A 25,392-nucleotide genomic window follows, 5' to 3' on the forward strand; every position below is an offset into this window, starting at 1 on the left:
TCTGAGATCGAGCGTTTGGTTTGTCTTTTATTGGAGGTATATAAAGTTTGCGTCGTTTGTGTTTGCCGCGTCATTCCACGTGACTATTCATACTACGGGGCGGCCTCTTTCTTCGAGCCTGTTGCGATTCAACAACAGGATCTCGAGGTTGTCCTTTCTCCCATCCCCAATGTTTTTTGTTGGCTCCATAGCGCCTTTTCTCACCCCGGGAAAGATTTGTATTTACCCGATGGCGTTCATGTTAATCCAGCGGGTCAGTACCATTTATATCGTAGTTACAAGGGCACCATTTTTCGGGCATTGCGCTTGCTTTAACATTTTCCTTCCACATATTTTGCAGTTTTGGAATTTTCCCACCTTCCACACCTCACAATAATAGTACAGTCATAGGTTTTTACACAGTAATATGGTCTTATATTATTGCTTCGGGGATTCGTCCTCGGTAATTGTATTTTATATTCATTTATTTCATTGTATGAGGATTCTTCCTCCACATTTTTCATTAGAGGATTCGTCCTCGGTAATTGTATTTTATATTCATTTATTTCATTGTATGAGGATTCTTCCTCCACATTTTTCATTAGAGGATTCGTCCTCTTCTGTATGGATTCGTCTATTGCTTTTGCTGTGTGAGGATTCTTCCTCCACATTTTTACTAGAGGATTCGTCCTCATCGGTATGGATTCGTCCATTGTATTTGCTATGTGAGGATTCTTCCTCCACAGTTTTATTGGAGGATTCGTCCTCATCTGTATGGATTCGTCCATTGTTTCCATTCTCTTCCCTGTTAAGTTTTATTTTGGCATAGGAAGGATGCTGCTGCGTCGACATTTTGTCTGACAGGCTTTCCTTGCCACTTATCTTGGTTTTTTTTCGTTACTGGTACTTCCATTTTATTTTTATCTTTTAATTTTGGGCACTATCTGGTGGTTTTTTTCCCCTTTCTTTTTCAAACTTATTAGGCCTCCCAAGCGCTCAAAACGTTTAAGGACGCCTTCAGCAGAGGCGGTTGCAATTGCAGCCGGGGGGCGAACATCCCCGAAGAAAGACCAGGCGTGCTGGTTCACAGCCCACCCTTGAGAACCAAATCTCATCCACTGGTAACGACACTGACAAGTCTTCCCCAAGTTCAAGTGCAGCTTCCGTTGAGCCACAAACCCCCTCTCTTCCTCCTGATTTATCGAAGCAACTGGTAAATCGGGTAGCGGACGAAGTAACTCGACGCCTTTCTCCCCCAGATGATCCCAGATCCATTTCCATCAGCCACACCCCTATGCCCAGTGCATTTTCCGAATTGCGGCTAGATTCCACCTCACCAGGACCAGTCAGCGTTGCCCCTGTGCCTGGCGCATCTATTACAACTACGGGAATGGTGGGAGCTATAATGCACGCAAGTACCCACTCAGCTTTTCTCATCCCCAAGTCTTCCAATAGATGCTAGGGTATCAGAGAAGCTCCGTGCCAAAATCTGGAATAATGAGTACTTTGATTTTAATACTTTACTTTCTAATCCAGTTAAGGAGAAAAGATACCAGGTAACCATTTCAAATTCTGACGAGGACAAATTTGCCTGCTACTCCTCATGCCTTACTCTGGAATAATACTCCTGACTCGCAGGGGCAGCAATTGTGTTCATTTCAGAGTTAGATCGCAGGGGTATTTTGGCGAATTTACTTTACATACATCTCTTAGGCCGGGGCTGACTTGCGAGGGCAGCAGTCACCTATTCAATTTCCCACTTATTTTTCTATCTTAGCATTGTCAGATAGCGCATCTGCCATCAAGTTCATTTTAATGCTGTTGCTATCTGTCTGTATCCCGAGGTAGTACTACAATCTTGCAGTTTGTAGGTGTATCTTAAATCATAAACATCTTGGGGGCTTACTTGCAAGGGCAGTGGTCTCCCAGTTAACAAGAATAAGAGTTTACAATTATTCGGATTTTCTTAGTTATATTACATTTCCCCTTCTGTTACCTTGTAATAGAGAAGAGGAGGCTGCTTGCAAGGGCAGCAGTTCCTGTTTCCATCGCTGCATTTCCTTTGGGTGGGGCGATCATCAGGATTGCAGAGAATCCTTTACTGGGCCATAAAATGTTTCATTTTGTTCCTCGTAAATTTATCAAGATCTAAAAACATGTCTTTATTAAAGCGGCTATGGGCCTTTTTTCATAGCCATTTAACTTCAACCAGTGGTTTGTTTTGATTTGTTTTGGGGCCCCGTAAACGAGCTTCAGGATATGCAGCACTGATTTATTTATATATGTAGACTGGACAAAAGGGAAAAACATAAATGAAATTCTATTTAAAAGTTTAAGTTTAGGGTAAATTCTCGAGGTAGTCTATGGCACGGGATTGTTCCATGATAATGATTCTTCTACCATGACGTCAAGATACTTAAAATGTCACTGCTGTTTTGATATTGAGCCTCCGTAAAAATGTCAATATCTCGGTTGGTTTTGAGTGCTTTGTGGAACGCAACAATCATGGCTTCCGACTTTTTTGTATCAATAATACTTTTCGCAGTTAGCACATGTATAACCAAGTCAAAGCTCCTTGAACAAAGCTCTCATGGAGTTTGTAAACGGTGAGCCTTTCACGAGTGAATCCTACGAGCGAAACTTTGAGGGAAACCTTGATCGAACTTTTGAGGAAACCCATGAGCACTCAGAGCAGCAAAAGCCCAAACAAAGCCATTAGAAACATCAGCAGCACACCTGATCAGTCCACAATATCCAACCAAAACACTTTTGTGGCCAAGCAAATGAAACGCAATCAGAAGACTTACCTGATGATAACAGAAATCATATTGTGGAATATTCCTTGTCCGTTCCCTGGTAAATTTTGTTTTTAATAAAGCGTTCAGGCCACAATTGTTCTAAAATACAATTTTAAGCGTTCATAGTCTTCTCACTGCGAGCTGCCAGTATATTGTTATTAACTTCATTTTAAATGAGGAACCGGCGAATTATTATAGGGAAAAGCGAAGCGTTGTTTTCGTGACTGGCTATTTGTTTACTCTCTGTGAAAATCAGTATGTGTACACCCCTGAACGTTGAAAAAAAGTAAGACGACTTGCTATCATGTATCAGGCAAAAGAAACAGCTGAAATTCTCAGTCTGGACTTTTTAACCAGTCTGCAGTTTGCACTCTGCGACTTGCACCTAGTATGTATGTTGTACCCATTCTGCAGTCAGCATTTGGTACTGACCGATAGCCAAAATGTGCACCCAACATCACCCCAGCTGTTCAAAGCAATTCCAAGTGGTCTCAACTTTATCCGAAAATCTGACAGCTCCAATTTCAAACTCCAAACAAGTTTTTGCTGCCCAATGGCTGAACAGTATAGACCACTTTCATAAATGGCTGCTTGAGATAATGTATTCTTTTGAACTTTGTACTGAAGAACGAGGTCAGAAGGGCTAATTTAAATTTAAATAAAAGAATATTAATCCGGCAGCCATTTATGAAAGTAGTCTATACCTGGATATGCCGGTCGGAGGAACTTTATCCAACTCGAAACGACTTCTTGATTCATCTGAAACATACACACCACTTAGAAAATAAGACATCAAGCAACACAAAAAAATAGAAGCCTTTTCTATTCTCGCTGGATCAGGTATCCTGAGGCCTTGACTCCCAAAACCGGCCCTTCTCTTATATGTAAAACATATCAAAATAGTATACTCCGTATAAAATATGTTTTCGCCCCAAAGAAAGAGAAAAGAAAATAATTTTCAAAATAAAAATAACGGATCAGAAGAATTACCAAAATATAACTTGTAGCGACCAATTTTTAGAAAAAATTTAGTGTAATTAGTCCCTGTAATATAAACTTCAACATATAAGCTGCGAATTTGTGATACCATTTTGTGTAGTGTTGGTATTGTGATGTAAAAAATGTTTATGTTTTTAATGTAACAGAAATGTAAGTAAAGTATCATTGTAGTTAGCGCAAGTATTGTAACGTAAGTAGTGTCTTTTTTGTAACTCTGTTATTTTTTTTGTTTTGTTTTGTTTTGCTTTTTTCTTCCTTTTTGTAATTAGATAAATTAAAAACTTGTGAACAAAAGTTATAAAAAAAACTATATTCGAGAGTTACCCATTGGCTGCCTACGTTTTCATGCAAAAGTGTATGTTTCTGTAAAAAGGGGAATTTGATTATCTTCAAAACCCATTCAAACGAAACGTATCCACGACTTAGTCACAGTTTCCATTGGCTTTTATAATGCACCTTATTTTCATAAGCCTAATGAGGATTTCAAAAGGTCCGACCATGCAGCCAGACTGACATGACTTTGTACAGCTTTGTGGGATCTGTTCCTTTTGGATTTGGGAGCTAGAGAACATATGTTGATTGCGTCTACTGTTACCAGGCAATGCAAAATACAAAAGGCTAATTGTTTCGAAATTAATCAATATCCCGAAAACAGTTTCAAAATCCCTCATTTTAAATTTCCGGCCAAAGTTGAGTTTGAAGCCCTGATTTGATATGGAATGAACAACATAAGTTGTCGCTGGTATTTGTGCTCTAGAAGGGACAAACAATTTGACTTAAGAGACAAATGCTTTTGGGGCTTGACGGGAAAACGTCTGACCAACCTCTAAGGTGACCTCACTTACAGGGTCTAACACGAAGATGATAATTGATAAAAAATGAATCGAAATACCATTTAATAGCAATACCTGCTTTTTCTGATGTTTACATATACCTCAAATTGTACGTTGATTAACAAAAATGTTTGTTCCTTCAATTACTTTTGATTGATTTTTATTGTATTCGTAGTGAAATTTCATTCATATAAATATTTCTTGATATAATTGTTGATTGGTTTTAACATCTGCTTTAAATTGGATTGTATCAGTGTATGAGCGTAAAATGTTTCTTGACACCAAGGTTACTTGAGACTCAAGCATAACTGGAGACTAGAGTTATATCTAAATAGGTTGCATTGTAAATTAATCAAAATTTTCTTTAAATGACACCTCTATCAAGCAGTACACTTTTAAAAGAACACAAAAAGTGGTCCGGTTGTTCGATCGTAATAGGGACCTTAAGCAACCACGACGGCGACGGCAACGAGGACGTGGAAAAACAAGAGATCTAATTGGCAGAACAATAGCTCAGCACGTGCATTTTGAAACTTTGTACATTTCTTAGCCGTCCTATGCAAAACAACAACGTGAAATCGCCAAAATTTGCGTCGTCTGCGAACCGAAACCGCGACGACAAATTATTTTAATTTCCATTTGGAAATCAACGCTACTTTTATACGTCATGCTGAAGTTGAGCTGTGGCGCCGTATGTGACAGTAAGCTCCTGCAGCCATTTTTGAAGTTCTAACTAAGAGTAGAAATTCATTTTTTAATCGAAGTTTTCCTTGGCGTTGCCGTCCTGACTGCTTATGGTCCCTAATAATTAGACCTACAGAACGTATGAGCTCTTCCGTTCAGGATAGCACGATCCATCATCTAGAGGGAGTAGCTGCTTATCTGCTGTTTACGGTGAAGGGATATACAAACATCTGTATGCACAACCTCAAACAGAAGATTCAGTTCAGAATATCTGAAAAAATCTACAGTCACATTTTACCAAACAAAATCTCAGCCTCTCTTTGCAGCGTACATGGGGCTTATCATAATGACAGAGTTTCTGGAAAGTTAGAATTATGGATGGAGTGGGGTTTGAAAACGCCTAGTTTATAGGGAGTTGCAAAGTTAATCATCAGAATTACTTTAGTTTGTGTTACCGGCTGTCCTTCCGAGTCGTATCTACCCAAAGATAGGCTTTACCGTAAACTGCATTTTTATCCAAATGGACCATGTGAAGTAAATCATTTATCGGTAAGAATGTCAAGTGTTCAATGGTGTTGATCTTTGTAGACCCAAAACAATGTCTTTATAAGCACAGGATATACATAAACTGTGTAGATAAAAAACACTTTCTCTGTCAAAGGACTTCTCAATTATCCCGGCATGAGGGTCAGTTGAATATCGGTTCTGTGAAGTAAAGAGACAACTCACATTAACGGCTACCTCTTCCTATCTCTTCTATTTTTTTAATGTCATTAATCAACTCAGAAATCTAAATGGCGGTAAAGAAACTCGAGCAAGGATTATTTCAGATAATCCAATGGTAAATGTTTGACAGAGGTGCAGCTTCCGATATGGAGAAATACCGTAAAATTGTACATCAGATGGGGTTTTTCATGACGCCAATGTGCATTCGATGAGACGTTGACCAACGTTTTCCAGAATCCAAAAATGGTCCGAATTCCCACTCCTTGTGTCAATGAAGCCGCTTCTATAAAATCAATAGAAACGTTGTTTTCAGTAGATCCTCTTAGAGTTCGAAAGTCGATGGCCGTCGTCAATCAAACGAAGCCCAGAATCGTCTATGGAAATATCGGGAAGGGAGCATAATCCTGTTGTTCTTGTTACAAATATAATGCGGTGGAGTAGGAGGTTGGGGTCAGGGAGGCTCGAGATTTCATCCCAAAACTAACATTCGGAGGGTAAAGGCTCCCAAGTTTAGTTACAAAAAATACTGCCGACCCATTTAATTTTTTTGTGTAAAATGTATTTTATCGAGTCTTATTTTCCACAAAACATTTCATCAGGATAGTGTCAAGCGAGATGTTATGTTGTAATACTTACTTATACTTTTGCGTGCCTAAAATCGATTGTGGACACACAGGAAACTCTGAAGATAGAACTGAAATAGGTTTTCTTAAAATATGCTCAGGAATGAAGCAAAAGACACGGGGAAATTTGAGAACAGGAAATTGCTAGGTTTGGCGTCCGACACCAATCCCCCAATCCCACTCCCCACATTTGAAAAAAATATATATTTCTCTTCCTCTATAATACATGTCGAGAGTTGCGAATTAAAGGCATGGCACGAAAGCTTCAGCCCTCATTCAGACCCAGGATTACGGGGTCAGGCATGTGACCAGTGAATTGTTAAGTAAGCTCTTATCACCAAGTGATAAGTTTGAATTTTGCTTTGGCAGGAGTCAGTTCGTCCAGCCTTTTGTCGGCACTTTGCCTCGGTCGCTTAACTGCAAAGGAACGACGTCCTCAAATAATCATGAAGAGAACTTTTGTTTTTCTTGCCGCTGTGATACTGCTATCAGGTAGGAAATACGACAATTTCCTTTAAAATGCTATTCACTAACACCGAGTCAGATCTTAAAGGATCCAAGCATAAGATTTCTGCGCCAATAAACTGTTACTGTGCATTGTATGAAACCGATATAGGAGAAGAGAGCCTTGGAAAAATTTCTGATGTAGCAGCGAAAATTACGTTAAAGTTTGCTTTTCGACCCGGAAAGATCTTACCCTTAAGCGAGCATCAATAACAGTATTAGCGCGATTAAAGGAAGATACACAGTACTTATCCCCTTCAGTTGTTTGAGAAGTCGCTTAAGATGCAAAAAGACGTTTTGCGTCAATAAGACATATGAGCCTTTTTGTCTTTTTTTTTAATTTTACAATCTCATTGCTTTTTGGGCCCCAGGCCAAGAGAAACATGGCAGTCAACTTTAGATCTTAAGCATACAGTATGCTATGTTTATGTTTATATTTAAGCGCTTTGCTATCTGTTTGGAAGCTAGGGAATTTGACAAGAAAGTGATATCTCAGACTGATAAGTGAAAAGGTCAGCTTTAGAAGTCATAGAATTTGGGCGTTTAAATGATATGTATCCTTTTGCAATATTATGGAACTGTTTGTCATTTCAGCTAAATAATTCAAACGTTTCAAAAGTTATTGAGTGAATTAAAAAGACAGGTGTCTATTTTGATCCAAGCGGCATCTGCAATTTCTTTAGAGCAATTTATGGGTCAAATCGAAAAATAATCCTCATCATACCTTACCTTGCGGCTTCCATTCCTTCGTTTTCAAACAATTCACGGTTTGCGGTTCATTTTGATCAGAATGTCACCATATCCTGTTGGAACACTAACGACGGCTTTTACGGAGTAATCAAGTATTATGATAGCCAAAACAGGGTCTTTTCAGGAAAAAGATACCAACATTAAAAATCTTCGCGCGCATAAGGAATGTTGGCAGTCTTATGCAATTCTGTTTTGAAGCGAAAGCCTTTTTTTCGAGAAAAAACATAGAAGGATTATTTCAGCACTTTTGAGCCTTGAAAGAAGTAAAGAACTGCGCCCACTTTTTTATTGTTATCACCAGAAATGTGGTGTGAAGTATTTTCTTTCCTTTTTTTTTTTCTTTTTGCCTGCTCTTTTCCTGAAAGAATTTGAATAAATTGGATAACATCACTACGTGACTGAACGCATGATATAATTCTTTCAGTTATGATTAGGCTAAATTAAGAAAGTCTTTCAAATATAACTTAAAGAAGATAGACATATAATCATAAAATACTCTAAGGATTACGCTTCGGCTATAAATTGAAGGGAAAGAGTTAATTCATCAGCAGTTTCCTCGCTGAAGTATTGAAAAATTGTGTTTGTAACCAATACTACATCTAGTTTAACAATGGAAGGTTAAGATGCTAAAGACTGGACTGAGTTGAGGAGATCCAGAAACAATTTCAGCCCCTTTGATTTCTATATTTGGGTTGCAATGCCAGACAAGACTTAGGGGCCGGTCGCACTGGGCAGATTTTTTGTTTACTCTGTAAAAAAAAAAACTATCAACGCGGAAAAAGGCATGAAATTTAAGTCACGTTTTTTACCTTTGAAAATTTAGCTTCACGTTTTCCTTTGTTAATCGTCTTTTTCGTCGGTATTAATCTTTTCATTTCTGCACAGTCGTACTTAGGATAAATTTTATCACTTGGTACTTATCTTTTCAGAAAAACTATGATCTCGCGGTTTGTCTGTTATTAAAGGCAATTTTCTCAGTCGCAAAAATGGCGCAAAATGGCATTTCCCAGATCCTTCAACCCCTCAATAGGAATTCTTTTTATTCTCTTCCCTACATTCCTGCAATTCACAATTTGAGAACTAGGAGCTAAATCCGTAGGGCAATCAATCTTACCCTCATCGCTTGTCTGCTTGAAAGATCATTAATATTATAAGGAAAAAGATAATATTCTAATATTCTGGGATTTTTTTTCGATCCAGAAAAATTCCCATAGATATATTACATATTTCATCTCTTAGCTGCAGATATTGAAGCGAAGAAAAGGAAATCAAAAGGAAGAGAGAGAACGTGCAATCGATCGTGCCAAGGCTACCGAATGAAAAAATCTTTGTGTGGAAGCGACGGCCAAACGTACAAGAACTTTTGCCTGTTCAACAAGGCAAGATGTAAAGCCAATAAAACCGGCGTCAGTCTGACAATAGAGCATACTGGACCCTGTCTCTGCTCTCAAGTACTGCCAAAATGCGATCAGGATGGTAACACCACGAAACAAGCCGTGTGCGGAAGCGACAATACCACCTATGCATCATTATGTTCCTTTCGTGTCGCTCGTTGCGAGGCGAAGCAAAACAAAACCAGGTTGAAAGTGCTGCACGCGGGAGAGTGTAGAAAACCGAAGAAAGCAAGAGTATGCCCGGATTTGAGTCAGTGTTACATTAAAGAACTACCCGTCTGTGGCAGCGACAAAAAGACTTACAGAAATCCTTGCTTCTTTCGGGTCGCCAAGTGTATTGCGAAACGGCAGAACCAGAAGTTGTCCATCAAGAGGAGAGGTGAGGATGCATGGTTTTTTTTTTCACAGAACTAAGAGCAACAAATATAAAAAATTTAAAGGAAAATTTCAAGGCCTAAATTGTGACTATATGAAAAGGTCAAACTTCTTTAAGAGGTTAAACATCAGTTGAAACATTCTCCACTTGATTTATGTCTCCGTCGTCGGTGCTTTGAGCTGTACCTAAAAAGTGAAGCCGTTAAAAGCATGTTTTAAATTTCCTCAAAGGCAAACATGATCTGGAATTCTTATTAGGCATTCTTGTACGTTTGTTTACAACTCATTAAAGGCGGTATTCATGGATGAACACAAGTCAAAGCTAGACGTTTTGAATTTCAGAAACCAAACACTAATTCCTTCAAAAAATGCGCGTTCCAAATGGGATCATTTATATTGAAATCTTGTTTACTCCTTGCGGGAGAGATGTTTATACTTCACATACGAAGATTTACCGACGGAAGAGGGATGAGATAAGTTTTCATTTTCAAGCTGGTCTGAGTAGCTGATGGCCAATCAAATGGTGCTTATTACATATGTCGTGTGCGAGGAAAACGATACGATACTTTCCATATTAATTACTTGTCTTGCGAACGATAGCACGACGTTCACTGGCAGCAAATGATAGTGCTTTCTGACAATTTTCTAAAATTTTAAAATGTGTTTTTTTCCATTTGTTAACGGTGAAGATAGACCTTGTTATGCTCTCGTTAATTTTCACCAGAAATTTCACCCTTTTTGCCGCGATCGATCGTTTTATTTCTGATTAATTATCCTCTAACTCGCGCGTAAATATCATGCTGGCGGCTTTCTTATAAAATATTCTACAATAATGTCTTAGCTTCTTAAAAATGCTCTTTGGGATATGTAAAACCAAATGAATCTCGATCCTCTGATAACTGTTTTCTTGTTTTCATTGCTTTTTGTTTTTTTCCTTTGACGTAATGAAATGCATGCAACATTTATATTTGCAAGGTTCTATATACACAATGCCTTTTCTGGCATTATACACCCGTTAACTTAAAGTCACGACAACAATCCTTTTCAAAAATACAATAGAAATCTCAGTAATTTTCCCGAAAATTAACAAAAGGGAAAAGATATATATTTATATATGAACACATGTTTTGCTGAACTTATATTAGAATTTATCTAAGAAAGACTACGGTTTTAATCTTTTCTTTTTTAACCTCTTTGACCCACAATAACTTACGGAAATCCTTGCAGACTGATACACCTCCCCTGCTGTTTTGGCTCACCTTAGTTTCCTATCATTCATCAGTTGTGAAAATGCACATTGTGTGATTTTTAAAATGCGCATTGAATTAGAATTAGTTCTTTCAATTTTTCTCGCCGCAAATGCGATACATTCATGGCAGAATTGAACTTTGTTCGTTTAAATCCCCCACGGCTCGTAGATAACAATCTTTGGTCAATCACGCTTAAGTTATCATTTATAGACCCATTATTCAACTATAACGTAAGGTGCTTACAAAAGAATTGTTCCAGAGCCTTTGAAGCTTCTTAGACATTACGATTGTTGTTAATTAACTGCCAATTACGTATTGGAATTAACTTTGAAATGCTCCTATCTGTATTTAGTTCGTGCAACAATATCGAATTGCGAAAAAAGAGAGCAAAATCCATTTTTGGCGGACACGTGTGAAGGGTCACTCAAAAGAGAACCGATGCCACCTGTTTAGACTTGATACTGAGAGGTTATTGAGAGAAACTTAGTTAAGGAGAAATCTAGCCAACAGTGCAGGCAACTTATAAGGGTTAGTTAACACTAAGAATTGCGCAATCGTTTATTCAAACGGTCATGTTTAATTTGGAGTTAGATTCGAAGGTAGGGGGGCGGGCGGAGGCAAAAATATTCACTCCCCCACCCTAACACCCTCATTTTTTCACTGTGGCTCGCCCCCTTGTAAAAATCTCTTTCTCTCCCAACCTTCCTCTTCCATAAACATCGAAGATGACGGCCATAGTTCTCTTTAAGAAAATACTCAGCACTCGCTCGCCAAAATTACGTTTGCTATGCAGGCTAAGATAAATCAATGCGTGCCCCTGGGGAATATTTCTTTCTCAAAATTACCATTTTTTTCAGTTCCTTTTATTCATGGTTGAGTTTTGTAACGGAGTTATATCAAATAATTTTGGCAGAACTTATCAGCAATGGGACTGACATTTTCTTGTTGTTGTTGTCATCAAAGTGGCCTATTCCCTTTCCATGTCATCAACATAACATTTCTCGTTTTTTCAAAGGAAACGAGAACCAAATGAAGAGGTTGATTTACCTAGTCTGACCAGGGCGTGATTTGAGTAAAAGATCTTACACTCAATATTTGCTTTTAAGAATTACATGATGTAAACTCTGAAGCGTTCATCGGCTTTAAGGAGATGTTCTGATAGTTCAGGGAATTCGCTTGATGTGGGTCTTCGTTCATTAATGCGAGTTGTAATCTAACATTTCTTTCAGGGGCGTGTGGCAAACGAAAACCTTCCAAATCGTGTCCAAAAAAATGTCCAACCAAATATCGACCCGTGTGTGGCTCAAACAATAAGACGTACGAAAACAGCTGCCTTCTATCCATTGCAAAGTGCGCACTGCCGAGGAAAGACAGGAGCTCCCTCCAGTTGCAATATAATGGACCCTGCAGTTCGCCGACCACCCCAAAGCCTTGCCCCAGATGGAATGACTGCAAAACTGTGAACAAACCCGTGTGTGGGTCGGACAGGAGAACGTATCCTAACTTGTGCGTCTTTCGGGTCGCTAAGTGTCTTGCAAGGAGAAACAAGCAAAAGCCTCTAAAGCTTAAAAACAAAGAGGCGTGCAAGAAACGAAAGAATAAGAAGGAAAAAAGAAAGGAAAAGAAAAGAAAGGGAGGAAAGAAGAATGGTAAAGGCAAGTCTGGTTCCAAAGGAAAAAACAAGGGGGGAGACTAGCGACATTTTGAAAATACCGCGGCTAATTTAAATTGTTACGGAGAATCATTTTCGATCACACCGCTTAATGAATTGAGTCTGTTGTGGATCTCCTAAGATTACGGCCGAGCATTAAAAACGCGTATGTTGAAATTGAAGCCAGGTGCGAGGCTTCCCTTGTATAAATGCAATAGATAAACAGGATTTATCATTCCTTGTCGATGGCCTCGCACTTACCCTCTTTTTAAAGCAGATTAGGGCATTTCGGGATTTGCCTATTGCTTCAGCAGAAAACGTGCGTAATGTTTACCATATGTTTAAATGACTTTTCCTTTTAAGAAAAAAAATATGTAGATCTGCTGTTGGGCACACGGAACATTGTTTAAAGTAAATGTTTCCCATTGATTCTTTGGAGTAAAGAAAAGTACTGAAAAAGGAAAATTATCATAAACGATGCATCGATCCCGTAATAGGTCACTAAGCGATTATCTGAATATTCTGAAAATCAGATAGTTTTTAATTGATTCGTAGGCTGCATCCTATCTTTGTAATTTCAGCACATTCTTGATGAAAGGGGTTAGTGCTCCATGCAAGTATTAAAAAAAACTGAGTCGGCAGGAAAAGCAATGATTGATGTTAACCGTTTTTTTCTCCTTTTTTCTTTTCCCACGAGTACTTTGATAACTTCTAAGTGTTTGCTCTGTATCAAATTGGTCATAAAGCTGCTGATACATGGCCTTCATTTGCTTAACAGTTATTGCATAGTAATAAATAATAATTTTCCATTTGCTAGAACTACCCATTGATTTATTGATTCTATTGGTATCACTGAGAGACCATTCTTCGGGACTCTATTAAATGACAGTTCACAATCATTTTACGAACCTTCTCCCTAACCTTCTTGGTTTGTATTCAGTGCGAGGCTGAATCTAAAGTAATCTCCCTGCGACTATGCTCACTCACCGTGACCGGTCAAATTAGCGGGAAATACTCTACTGTCCAAATCAAAAGCTGTTTTTGAGGCCAAAATATGGGATGCCTGTGGAGGACCACGTTAAAAATTCATAGTATCGTCGTAATCAGGTATGGAGTCTAACAACTTGCTTGTCACGAAGTTGGTAACTATCACGTCGGACGTTTGACTTGCATGATGTCTTTATTTTCGCGCGAAAGGTAATCGGAAAAGTTCACGTGGACTTTCCAACACAAACATCACTTCCCTTCTTCGAATTAATGCGTTCTCAGAATTAATTTTGCAGGAGAAAGTACTCAAGTGATCTTCGCCTGCTCTTATATTTAGCACCCCAAGCCTCCCATGAAACCGACTTTCTCTGAGCGCGATAGAACACTACGTAAACATCTTGCGTAAACGACCCGTCATCTTATTTCTCGCTGATTGTTCTTAATGAGGTATGAGGATGGCAAATTTTTACCGAAGCTCTCTGAGGGAAAGAAAAGCTAAGTCATGCCTATTTGTGAATTGATCCCATGTAGAAATTTCAATCAAAATAATCGACGAAGGCGCCCAATCTTCACGCCATGGGGAAATTTCCAGCACTATATGGAAGCCATATGGAATATTTCAAGTTCTGAGAGGAAAAGTAAAAGTTAGAAAAGATGAAGACTGACGATAAAGGAAAATTGAGCTGATGTCCTTTCTTACACTCATTAATGAAACTTCATTACAATCCTAGCAAAGAAACGGAGGCGAAGGGGCCCTTAACCTTTTCACTTCCAAGCTCTCATTGGTAATTCTCCTTACTTTCTAAAAGACAATTCTAATAATGTCAGTTTGGAGAATTTGGTGTGGATCAACTAATAATCCTTTAATTGATATTTTTCTTTAAACCCGATACTTTTTTGCTTGATATTGTATTAATATTGTAAGGAGAAATTCTGTCTTGGTCACTCATATGAGTTCAAGGAATTATTAGGCAGTTTCAATGAATACATGAAGCTAAACTTGAAACAAAAAAAGGAACCCTTACCGGCATGAAATGTTAAATCGAATCTGAGTTTTTTTCGATGCATAAAAAGACTATATAACCATTTTTTCGATCATATTTTGATCTTTTTATTATTATTATTATTATTATTATTATTACTCGAGTAGTAGCTAAAATTTCAAATAAAAGTACCCTCAATTTTGACCAAGTTCAAGCAATATTTATCTTACTCTTATCTTTATTGTTATTGTTATTATTATTGTTATCATTATTTGTATAACTATTGTCATTACTTTTATAAACTGTGGCTATAAAAAAATCATATATTTTATCATATATGATGGGGCTTTTGAAATGTCTGAATTGTAAAACTCGTACGTGTTGGTTACTAGGTTTTCTGGCCCTAACGAACAAAGACTTTCCATGAGTTCCCAGAGGAAACTCCGACATAGTAATCATCACATTCCCACCTACCGCCATTTGGAGACAGCAGAAAGTGATATGTCCCCCCCCCCACAAAAGCAGGGTGATTACAGAGCCTTGCTGTATTACCCAAGCCCAAATGACTCCATTTTCCTACAAAATAGGCATTGTCATATCCCCATCTGCTGCACTGTCCAGCTAAATAAGAATTATCATCAGCCATTTTCACATACGAGCCACAGGAGAGAGGCATTGTATTGGTTTGATAACTGAAAAACTGGACAACTGCTTCACCAGCGCTGTTCGCTGTCGTCATGACGTGGAAAGTTCTCTGCTTTTTGCAGTAGAACCTCAACTGAGTGAAAGACAAATGCTGTCTCAGTTGCTGCATGGCATTATTTGAGAGGAACATCTGAGATTTACTGATTCCACGGTATGATGACTCTACGGAGAATGGAAAGCGCTGGTTTGAACTGCCAACCACCACTTCAGACACAAGAAGCCATCCTCCTGAAATCGGATAAAACTCTGAGTTACAAACCAACATAATAGAAACTATATATCGAATGAGTAAATAAAAAAAAAAAACAAACAAATATTTTAAAAATAGACGAATAACCGAATAAATCCATAATTTAATTTGGAGGTTTTCTTCCTTACTGTGATCTCCATCAGATTATTGGTAAATTAGAGGCACGTAACTAAGCTGTTTCACTGTATTTTTCTTATATTTCAACATCGTACGAAACATAGAACTAAGAACTTGTTACCATGATTTTCTGACGTCACCCTTGTTGTTATATCTGTTTAGGTTTCGGGGTATGGTCTCTAATTACTCTATTATAATTTTTCCTTTGTTGGACCCCATCATCACTATACGCTATAATAGTAGAATAGGGGAAACTGTGAAGAGAAGTATAATAAGCTAAGCTAGTTCGACACGTTTGTGTCAGGTAATTCCGCCCTGAGAGTAACTCAAATATTAGTACCATGAGTTCTCAATCACTTATCACAAACTCGTCACTAGAGCAATAGCATACCTCCGTCTGTTGTCATATCGCAAAAAACCTTTAAAGGGTTGCCATTTTTCTCAGGGTCGATCCAGTATCTTCCATTTTTTCTAGAAAGTCCTAAGTCGTGCATTTCCTTGCAGGAATGAGCAGGATTACTGGAGTACAAGCCAAGGGTTGATGCTAAACAAGCGAGCAAGCAAAAGAAAAAAAATGATTTAGGCTGATTAGAAATGCAAATATTGAATGACGTCACTTCCAGAGAAGTGTTAGTTACCTTGGCATGTATCGCTTTTGTAAAACTGACTACTACCATTCAAAGGATCTCCTCCTCCTCCTCCCCCTCCTATGGCTTCGCATAGTTTTTAGGTCCGAAGCCTAGCTTTTTGGTAAGTTACGTTGAATGGTAACAATATGGACCAATGGTAACAATATGGACTAATGGTAACTTCATTGCAGCAAAGTTAGAACCTGGAAAGCAATTGCAGATAGTTTTGCGAAGGGTTGATAGGTTAATAGTTTTTCGCGTTTGCCTTTTATGTATCGTACTTACAGCATTCAAAGCCATCTCCTTGGTATCGGTTATCGCAAAGACATATGTATGAGCCCTCGGTGTTAATGCAGCTTGCTTTACGGCTGCACGCGTCCAGGTTTGTATTGCATTCATCTAGGTCTGAAGATTAAAATATATCAGCTGACTTATGCAATATAAACAATCAAATAAAGACACATTCTAAAAAAACTTTTTTTAAGAGAGATATAATATCTGTATTCTGAATCTATGAAGTACGGTAAGAAAGGTAACGTCTACCCAGATTCAGGGTAAGGCAGAACTGATTTGGAGCAGACTAATCATAGAGAGACGATGGTAGGCAAAGAAAGAGTGGAAAAAGAAATGGAAGTAAAGCAAAAGCAGAGTTTGGCGAAGAAACGCGATGAAAGGCAAAGAAAGCCAAGGAAGGGAGAGCTCAAGTAGATCGACGAAACGGGAGAAAAGAGATTAAAAGGCGAAGAAAGATTAGTCTATTTGTCTATTTTTTCACATTCTTTTCATCTCACAACTTTTATCATTCGTCTGTCCTTTCCAGACAAATCTTGATTGAAGACGTAATATCTCACCTTTCTTACAAGTGTACTTATGACAGTCGCTGCACTTTACGTCGTTCCATTCGTAGCGATATTTTATGCCAAGAGCGTGTACACAATCCTCTTCTTTAAAATTATTTGGCTGATTGTTAGCCCAAGCTGTAAAATTCCCTCTTCCTCGATCCACCCACGTAAAATTACTCTCAGATGATCTGTCATTGAGGCCAAGCCACGATTTTTCTCCATTATGGCGATGCTGTATGAAAACGTTTTCTTCGCTGCTTTCAACATCAGCAATAGCTGAATTTTCATTTCGACAATTTCTCAAGGCTGTAGTCCAGTTTGCACAAGTTTTACTTGTAAAGTAGCAGTGACCATTGAAATAGCTCCACCCAGGTTCACATATGTCTGTGTGAGTGGTAAAAGCTATTTTGTCAATACAGAGAAGATTTCTGCCATGCAGTCAACTCAGAGCGCGATCGAGTTCCAGCTTCTACAAAAATACATCGCCCTCTTCTTGACTTGCTATACCCAGGTAAAATCACATTTCAACGTAGCATCATAGCACAATGCCCGGGACATGACAATGAAGATAATGGAAGAAAAAAAAAATTGAAACATGGAACACTCGATCTAACGATCCCCAGCGTAAACATCCGTCTAAGCGCGACTCAGAAACCCTTGATCATAACACACTTCTGTATGAAATACGACGTTTCGGCGACCTCATGACGCCATTATGAAGGAATGAAAGACATCTTAAATTCCAAGAATTAAGCTCAAAAGGTTTTGTTGATATTCTTCTGAGGATTCGATTAAATGTTTGAACTAACAAAAACTGATTTCTCTTTCGTACTAAAACGAAGTTTCACAAAGGCTTAAACAGCAATTAAAATGCTCTATCATTTTTAAGACGTAATAATTATGACAATTTCCAACTTACCCGTCAAGACTGCATAGCTTAATGATACGGGATCGTATCTGGTTTCATACAATTCTTTAAGGCAGGCTCTGAATCCCGTAGAATTCATGTTCTGGAAATAAACATTTCTTTCATTTCCAATCAATAAATGAAGAGTAATTGTAGATAAGCATGTTTCATTGGTGAGAATATTGCGGAAATTCAGAAAGAAAAACTGAAGCTAACCTCAATCCATGCTGTAATCCCATTGTGAACTGGGGCTGAATTTCCGTTGTCTGTGCGGTGATTGGCTGTCACTAGGACTGATGGTGTGCTGTTGTAACTTTTGGCGAACAGTACGAACTGTTTTTGCAATAAGATCGAATACTACTTCATGAAGAAAATTTTTCTTTATCCTACTTCTACACTATATCATTACAAGCTGTTTACCTGACAGTAGGCATTGTTATTTTCATCTAATGGAGGATTTGTGTTTGGAAATTTGACGAAACCACGTTCTTTGAAGAATGGCTTGTGAAGGTCGGTAAATGCCATCCAATTCTGCAATACAATGTTATAGTTATGCAATACTGACGTTAACTGTTATGAAACATGCATGTGGGTTTGGCGCCCCTCTCATATGGCTCCTTTGTCAGTCGACTATGAGTTGGTTCATACAGTGGATTTTTGTTTATCACAAGCAAACCATCGAAAACAACCCTCGTTTCTCCATAAGTGAACTAGCGTTGAAGAAGTTCTTTTAGCGAAAGGATCTTTCTGGAGTTAAATAGGTTCCACTGGGAAATTCAGTGCTACTGACAGCACCTGTTCGACTTGCGCTTCGAGGGAAAGAAGGAAGGAGGAAGAAGGTGGTAAAATAATGAAAAGATGGGAAAATGCGGAGAAAGAAAATTCAATACAACATGAGCTAGAAAGGCGTCATACGGGAAGAGGAATGAAAAGTACCCACCACATTGATGTCCTCGTGCTTTCCGTCAAAGTTCTGCATTTCGCGTAGACAAACTTTAAAAGAGTCCTTGGTCGCATCCTCCGTCCAGATCAGAGCTGCATCATATTCTATACCTGTCCTCAGATGTTCAGCTGTTACAAGAACTACTGGTGTCGACTTAAACTTGTCCTGAGGTTACCAAAGAAAAACGATACATGTAAATGGCACATACATACCTTTTAAGAAATGACAGACTAGAAGTGAAGTGTAATCGTTTGTTTGACGACAAAAGCTTTGACTGCCGTTAACTGGCCTCCGTCAGATAAGGCTTGGAATAACGGTAACCAAGCGACAGGACAATGTAGGAAGAGGAAATGAAGTTTTTTTTTCTGTGTTGAAATTCGCATCTCAAACAAGCAAAAGAAGGAAAATTCTGCATGGTCAAAAAATGTAAATGAAAAAAACTAAATAACTAACAAGTGAAAAAAGCAAACAATTTAAACATCACCATTTTAGTACCAAAAGGGTATCTATGATTTGAGATGTATGTGCTTATCGTAATTAGATAAAAATACAATGAAAAAGGGGGGCACAACAGCGAACATTTTCCAGACTAACTTTTGAAAAAGTCACATCTGCGCACTTGGTTCCAGACCACCACTTTTGCATCTTGATAATTCCCGTCATTCCGTTGGGCGGCGCGCCTTGGTATGCCACCCAAACAATTGTTGCAAACGGGTTAAAGTTCCTTGATCTTCTTCCAGACTGCATGGCACAAACTGTAAAGTTATATGTGTTCGTATCTTCAATCCACGACGTAACAGCGTCATGAACTCTTTCTGAGTCATTCAAATTCATGTGAGTGACGGTAATTTGTACTTGAACCAGCTTTTCCGGATAGAAATGGTATGGTGGGAAGACTACTGTTTGACAACTGAAATCCGACCATCTTGGTACTCGAAGTTCCACTTTGTCTCGAACTATTGGGAAGCCTGTATGATATACATAAAGGCAGATATTTGATTAAGAAATAGGTTTTTTAAATGTATGAAAGAAATCCACATTCAGGTCTGCAAGCTCCATGATTTGAGGTGGACAACTGACTCGCTTTAAAGAGGGAAGGGAATTCAAATGATTGATGAATGGGTAGACAGATGGGTGGATACATAGATATGTAGAAGGATGGATAGATGGCATGATATGGAGGCCTAGATGGATCAAAAGATGGGTGGAGAGAGGAACAGATGGAATGTAGGATATCAAAAGTTTTCCCTTATTAACTGAGACCTCTAACTTACCTACACAGCTTCCTGGATGGTAAACAGAATTTTGTTCCAGTCCCTTGCAGTAGTTCAACTTATACCAGCAATGGTTGTCATATGTTGTTCCATTTGTGGTGCACACAGGATCTTGATACGAGGGACAGTCTTCGTGACAAACACAACGAGATTCGTGGGCACTAAATGTTTTGCAAATTCCAAATGAAGGACAATTCACTCCAAGGCATGGATCAATATCTGTAAAAATTTAATGATAAAAAAGGCTGCACACCAAACTCCAAACTACACTATTACGTTATTTACTGTTTTAGCAATTTAGCAAATCCAATTGCCGTTTTCTTTTTTCTTTTTACACTTAAAACTGAGAAACAGCAAAAAAAAAAAAAAGAAGATAGGCAAACAAACAGTCAGACGGAAATTAGGGGGAAAAAGCAGCACAGAATTCTTTAAAAGAGCCAGACTAAAGTAGTTAAGAATAATGATTTTTAATTGATCGGGCCAAAACGTGAACGAAAGATTGATGAAATGTTAATTTCAAGGCAACTTTGAAAATAGGGTAAATTGCATTTCGCAACACTTACCTCCAATCACAACATAGTAGACAGATAAAGGGTCATGTTTACTTCCTGTTCCACTTAAATCTTTCACACAAATCGTCATGGATGTGAGGCGAATTTCCTACATGTGGCAAAAAAATTAGAGTGTGTTATCAGTGCTATCGAACCGCGGAGAATCAGCTTCTTGTTCTCAGCTGCGGAACACACTTTTTTTTCAAAACAATAACAAACGACAACACGATAATAAAATTTTTCTTTGCGTTTGCCCCAAGTTCGTTCTAAAGGAAGACACAAATAAATAAATCACAGGGTCCAGTAATACCTCCACCCAAGCTGTGACTATATTGTTTTCCGGTAGAATGAGGTTTTTCTGCTGACGGTTGTAGTAGTGATGAACAGAAACCAGCACAACTGGTGAAGCATAGAAAGTAGTGTTGAACTGCACATCCTAAAAGAGAGAGAAAGTAGTCTCGCTTCTTTAGAATACTTAGAGAATTAAAACAGTCATCACTTTTAGCTTCAAATAGGATGAATAGATAAAACACAGCTTTGAGTTCATTAAGTGACAAATATTATTCAAAATAGGAATGGGTGGACGGACAGCATATCTTCAGCCACCTCACCTGACAGAAACCATAATTGTCCTCAACTTTTGGAGTATTCCTGTTTTCAAACCAAGCTTCCCCCGTCAAAGTAAAATTTAGGTCTGAGCCATTTCCATCAAAAGCAAACCAGTCCTTGCGAAAAAAAGTTTCAAAAATAAGAGACACAAAAGATCCATAAATCAGTTTGATATGAAAGCTCTACCACGGTATTAACTTCAATATCATAACCGTTTTCGGAGACATATAAGCATGGACTCTCGTCACCTGAAGGTGATAATGAATTGCTATGGCAGGTGCCCGAGACTGTCATCAATAATTTCTTTGGACTTTTACAAAGAAAGGTGATATAGACAGATTCTTCCGAGTGCTGATAATGTTTCCGAATCAGTTTCGAGTTTCTTTTTCTTTTTTTTTTTGTTAAGTAATCATGTGCTACAAATACCATCAAAATCAGAATATACCAATCACTCCGATCGTTTGGTCAAGGCTCGATCGGGCTTCTTACCTTCCTCTGAATTCTGTAGTGTTTTAAAAAAACAACCACTGAAAAATCATAAAGTAGCGCTCAATAGAAACTAGGGGAAACTGGAAGCCCATCACTGATGACGGCCTTCTTCGGAGAACGGTAAATCAGTTCGCTTACCACAATTGCATTTTGGTGTTGTCCGTCAAAAGGGAGGAACTCCCGTATGCACACTTCGAAACTTCCACGTTTAACGTTCTCCAACCAAACATACATGGCGTCATTGGGTTGTGTATCACGATTGTACTTAGCGGAGACAAATACGTAAGGACCAAGGCCAAAACCCTGCAAGTTTTTCAATATGATCTGAGCGAACGTTCTCGTTACGGATACTCTGTACTACCATAATTAAACTTATGCTACTCAGCGTAGTATTACAGATGGAACTTACATTGTCTTTTGCTGTTATTACCGCCAATGTATCTATGATACTTTCTAAACAATTAGAGTTGAAAGAACGTTGTTCGAGAAGTATTCATGAGAATGTCTCGGGGAATCACACGTGTTGAGAATGTTCTTTCCGTGAAAGGTCTCGTTATCTTCAGATCAATCGTTTTATCTAACTTTCCTTTTTTGAAAACTACAAAAATCACAGGAAAGCAGGTGTTTACGGCTATTTTTGGTATAGTATATGGCAAGCTTCTTCAGCATAACTACTTTTTCTTATTACACGTGCTCTTCTTCGTCGTTATCTAGTGAATTAAAAGCTACAAAAAGTATGTTGACAAACTTGTGAAAAGTCCACTTTGTTACACTTTGTTTCTGTTGTCCAGATTCCGCTGAAAACAAGACTTCCGTGTATCATCCCAGGATTATCTTGGAACGCCACCCAGTTGATGACACCACTTTCATTTCTTGCGGAGCCTGTCTCACGGACACACACGTCAAATCCACGTGTGGTTATAGATCTAACCCACATAGCTGATGGAGAGTGAACACGAGAAAACTCTTCGCCATGGCTCAGTGACACGTGAACTTGCACCTAAAGTTACAAGGTGCGACTAAAAAATCTTAAATTTCCTTGGGAAGTGATGTTATGTTGCTTATCTATCAATCGTGACCTTAAAAGGTTAAATCGAGTCTTGGTTATAAAGCTTCGACTGCAAACTCTGATAGTTTAGATCTTTATGTTTGTACTCCGTTGTCTTTGTTGCTATTGTTGTTTTAAAATACGCGCTTACCTCGAAAAAGAAAGTATGAGAAGAATGTAATTCGAACCTGAGGAAAATGCCACATTTTCCTCTAATCATACCTTCTCGGATCCACTGAACGTCTTAGGAAATGCAACGCTGGTGCAACGAGGCAAACGGCAGTGATAAGAAGGAGTGCAGCCACTGTTACAGCTCCATTGTTCAAATGTTTGCGTGATGTTGAGCTTACCATTCTGAAGATAAGTTTCTGAAAGCACAAAAGGAAACGGTTGCCATTTATGATCCTATTTTTCGGCTACGATCTCTAAATTGTTGTAGGACCCTTGTAGTGTGAAAAGAACGGCGCTCCCGGTAATCGCGTCGAGGCAGTCCTTTTCGAGGCAAAAGTAAAAGAAAGAAAAAACCTTTTTTACATGATGAGGTGCACATAAAGCCCGATATGGGCTCTCAGTCAGTAAAGACCAGTGAAAGTATGCTTTACACCTAATTCTTGTGGACACTAAGCGTTCTCAGTCTTTTCCCTTGACCATTTACTCGCAAGAAATACAACTATTTTTCCTCTTAACATGGACTAAATTAAATGTCATCATTTTTGCTGTAACGGCCTAAGTAACACGTAGTTGGCGATCCATCAACTCTAATGAGATCAAAAGAATATTTCTCTTAATAAGATTTTAAAGTGCCTGTTTACATAACACCAGTGCGGTTGAAATGCTTTCTCCTTTTAATCCTCTTTGCCTTTCCAGATTGTTCTGAGCAAAATTTCTTTCTACTAAGGTTAAGCCACTTAACACCGGAACTTTGCATCAGGTGTTTCTCGCGTCCTGCTCATTGGATGAAACATCGTTTGCAAACAGCACGCATAAAAAAAATTAGTCCAAAAAACGTAATTCAAATATAATAACATTTCACCAGATTTGCTTATGTAACAATTAATAAGCTTAAAATTAAACGATTTCAAGTCTTAAAAGATTCGCCGCCTCAAAGATATAAGAGAGCATATTTAATAAGATTTAAAGACCACGCGACTTCGTAAAATTAAGATCTATAACCTACTTAAGTAGAAACCTAAATAAGTTTGTCATGTTATAAAGAGCAATTTAACAATGACGTTTCGTTAACACGCATGAGAAAATTCTCAGCTTTCAAATATCCACATGTGAAGCTAAATATTTCTTTGTAATCTTGAGAGATAATCCTGAAAAGAGTTCGTAAGTTTTTAAGTCAACAAAATTACAGAATAACCACATGTCAATGGTAAATATGATATGATAACACAGTTAAATGGGAAATAAGCCAAAGGGAACTCGTGAGACACACGCGGACGTGAGCCCTTTAAATCCTCTTTTCAGCCGGTTGAACAGGAGATGATAGATACGACAGACAGTGTATTTATGAACAACTCCCTATGTAAATTTTTTGTTTTTTTATTAGAGCTAATGATGTTTTGATCGAAAACTGTCGCTTGAAAAGTAAAACATTATATTGAACCCGCGAACATAGTCAACTGAAATTGTCTGTCTCAGACCGTTTCACATATAACTGAATGGTTTGCTTACGTTTTATAAATGGAATGAGTTCAAATTTTTAAATTGTTTTCAAATTAAAACTCAATGTAAGATGGTGGCAGATGCAACCGGTAAAAAATAGATTTTTATCACGAAACAAATAATTTCCACTTTTAGTGTGAAAAAGCTCCAATGCTTTGAAGTTTGAAAAACTTAATTTCTTAGTTAGCGATAAAATTGAAAAGTAACATCAAGTAAAAGGAGAGTTCCAAGGGCAAATATTGCTGGGGCGTATGCAGGGGTGGTTCGGGTGGTTCGGTCGAACCCCCTAAATCTTCCCTCAAAATGCTGGAAATCATGTTTCCGAAGACCTAATTTTCAAAATCTCCCAGGTGAACATGGCCTCGGACAATTCTCCGAACCCCCCTTGACTTAATCCTGGATCCGCCCCTGTATAATTATAGTTCGTAGTGCACATCCGTATCTCGCTTGATATTTGCTTCAGAATTTCCTTTAAGAAAAAAAGAATTGACGATTTCCCATGCTAATAACCAATTCTCTAACCTTTCACTGCAACCACAGCATTTGCGAGGATGACAAACGGTAAAACAATCGGATGAAGATTCATTATGAAGAACGTCTTGTTGACACACGAGATACGCCTACAACTAAATATGTTGCACCCTTCGTTTTCTTTTATATGAACATTATATCTGGCTAATGTACAAAAATTAAAACATATGTTTGTTCCAAACATTGGAGATGATAATCATGTTTACGCTGCATTCCAAGGTCAGGTTAGAATCACTCCGAAGGGATGCACGAAAACCAATTACATAAATTTTGTCACGAATAATGACGAC

At 38.3% G+C, this 25,392-nt stretch overlaps 2 protein-coding genes and 1 long non-coding RNA gene across 12 annotated transcripts; 1 reads left to right on the forward strand and 2 right to left on the reverse strand.

Annotated features, from left to right (window-relative positions):
- Positions 1-4,677: 4,677 nt before the first annotated feature.
- Positions 4,678-11,180, reverse strand: LOC148723727 (uncharacterized). Of its 3 annotated transcripts, XR_015991436.1 has the most exons (4): positions 10,879-11,180; positions 6,656-9,851; positions 6,191-6,302; positions 4,679-5,998 (listed from the first exon to the last, which is right to left on the reverse strand). It is a non-coding gene; the product is annotated as an uncharacterized LOC148723727 (long non-coding RNA). The 3 variants fall into 3 exon arrangements; XR_015991435.1 differs by having other exon boundaries at positions 4,678-5,998; positions 6,191-9,851; XR_015991434.1 differs by having other exon boundaries at positions 4,679-6,302.
- On the forward strand, positions 7,018-13,385 carry LOC111344040 (serine protease inhibitor dipetalogastin). Its single transcript, XM_022951249.2, has 3 exons — positions 7,018-7,134; positions 9,136-9,669; positions 12,145-13,385. The coding sequence occupies exons 1-3, from the start codon at positions 7,089-7,091 to the stop codon at positions 12,609-12,611; spliced, it is 1,047 nt and encodes a 348-aa protein (XP_022806984.2). The 5' UTR covers positions 7,018-7,088; the 3' UTR covers positions 12,612-13,385.
- An 841-nt stretch (positions 13,386-14,226) lies between these two features.
- LOC111343760 (uncharacterized) lies at positions 14,227-25,312 on the reverse strand. Of its 8 annotated transcripts, none has more exons than XM_088732357.1 (17): positions 25,094-25,278; positions 23,123-23,268; positions 22,601-22,852; positions 21,991-22,155; positions 21,366-21,479; positions 21,065-21,190; positions 20,767-20,863; positions 20,204-20,332; positions 19,524-19,897; positions 18,927-19,094; positions 18,407-18,517; positions 18,203-18,319; positions 17,999-18,089; positions 17,089-17,463; positions 16,523-16,642; positions 16,000-16,152; positions 14,227-15,469 (listed from the first exon to the last, which is right to left on the reverse strand). In XM_088732357.1, exons 1-17 carry the CDS (start codon positions 25,155-25,157, stop codon positions 14,940-14,942), a joined length of 3,132 nt encoding a protein of 1,043 aa, XP_088588483.1. In that variant the 5' UTR covers positions 25,158-25,278; the 3' UTR covers positions 14,227-14,939. The 8 variants fall into 8 exon arrangements, with proteins under 8 accessions (XP_088588483.1, XP_022806681.2, XP_022806698.2 ...); XM_022950946.2 differs by having other exon boundaries at positions 20,204-20,422; positions 25,094-25,273; XM_022950963.2 differs by lacking the exon at positions 25,094-25,278 and adding an exon at positions 23,435-23,626 and having other exon boundaries at positions 20,204-20,422.
- Positions 25,313-25,392: the final 80 nt, after the last annotated feature.

This window comes from Stylophora pistillata, chromosome 9, assembly GCF_964205215.1.
Source record: "Stylophora pistillata chromosome 9, jaStyPist1.2, whole genome shotgun sequence".
Lineage (NCBI taxonomy): Eukaryota > Metazoa > Cnidaria > Anthozoa > Scleractinia > Pocilloporidae > Stylophora > Stylophora pistillata.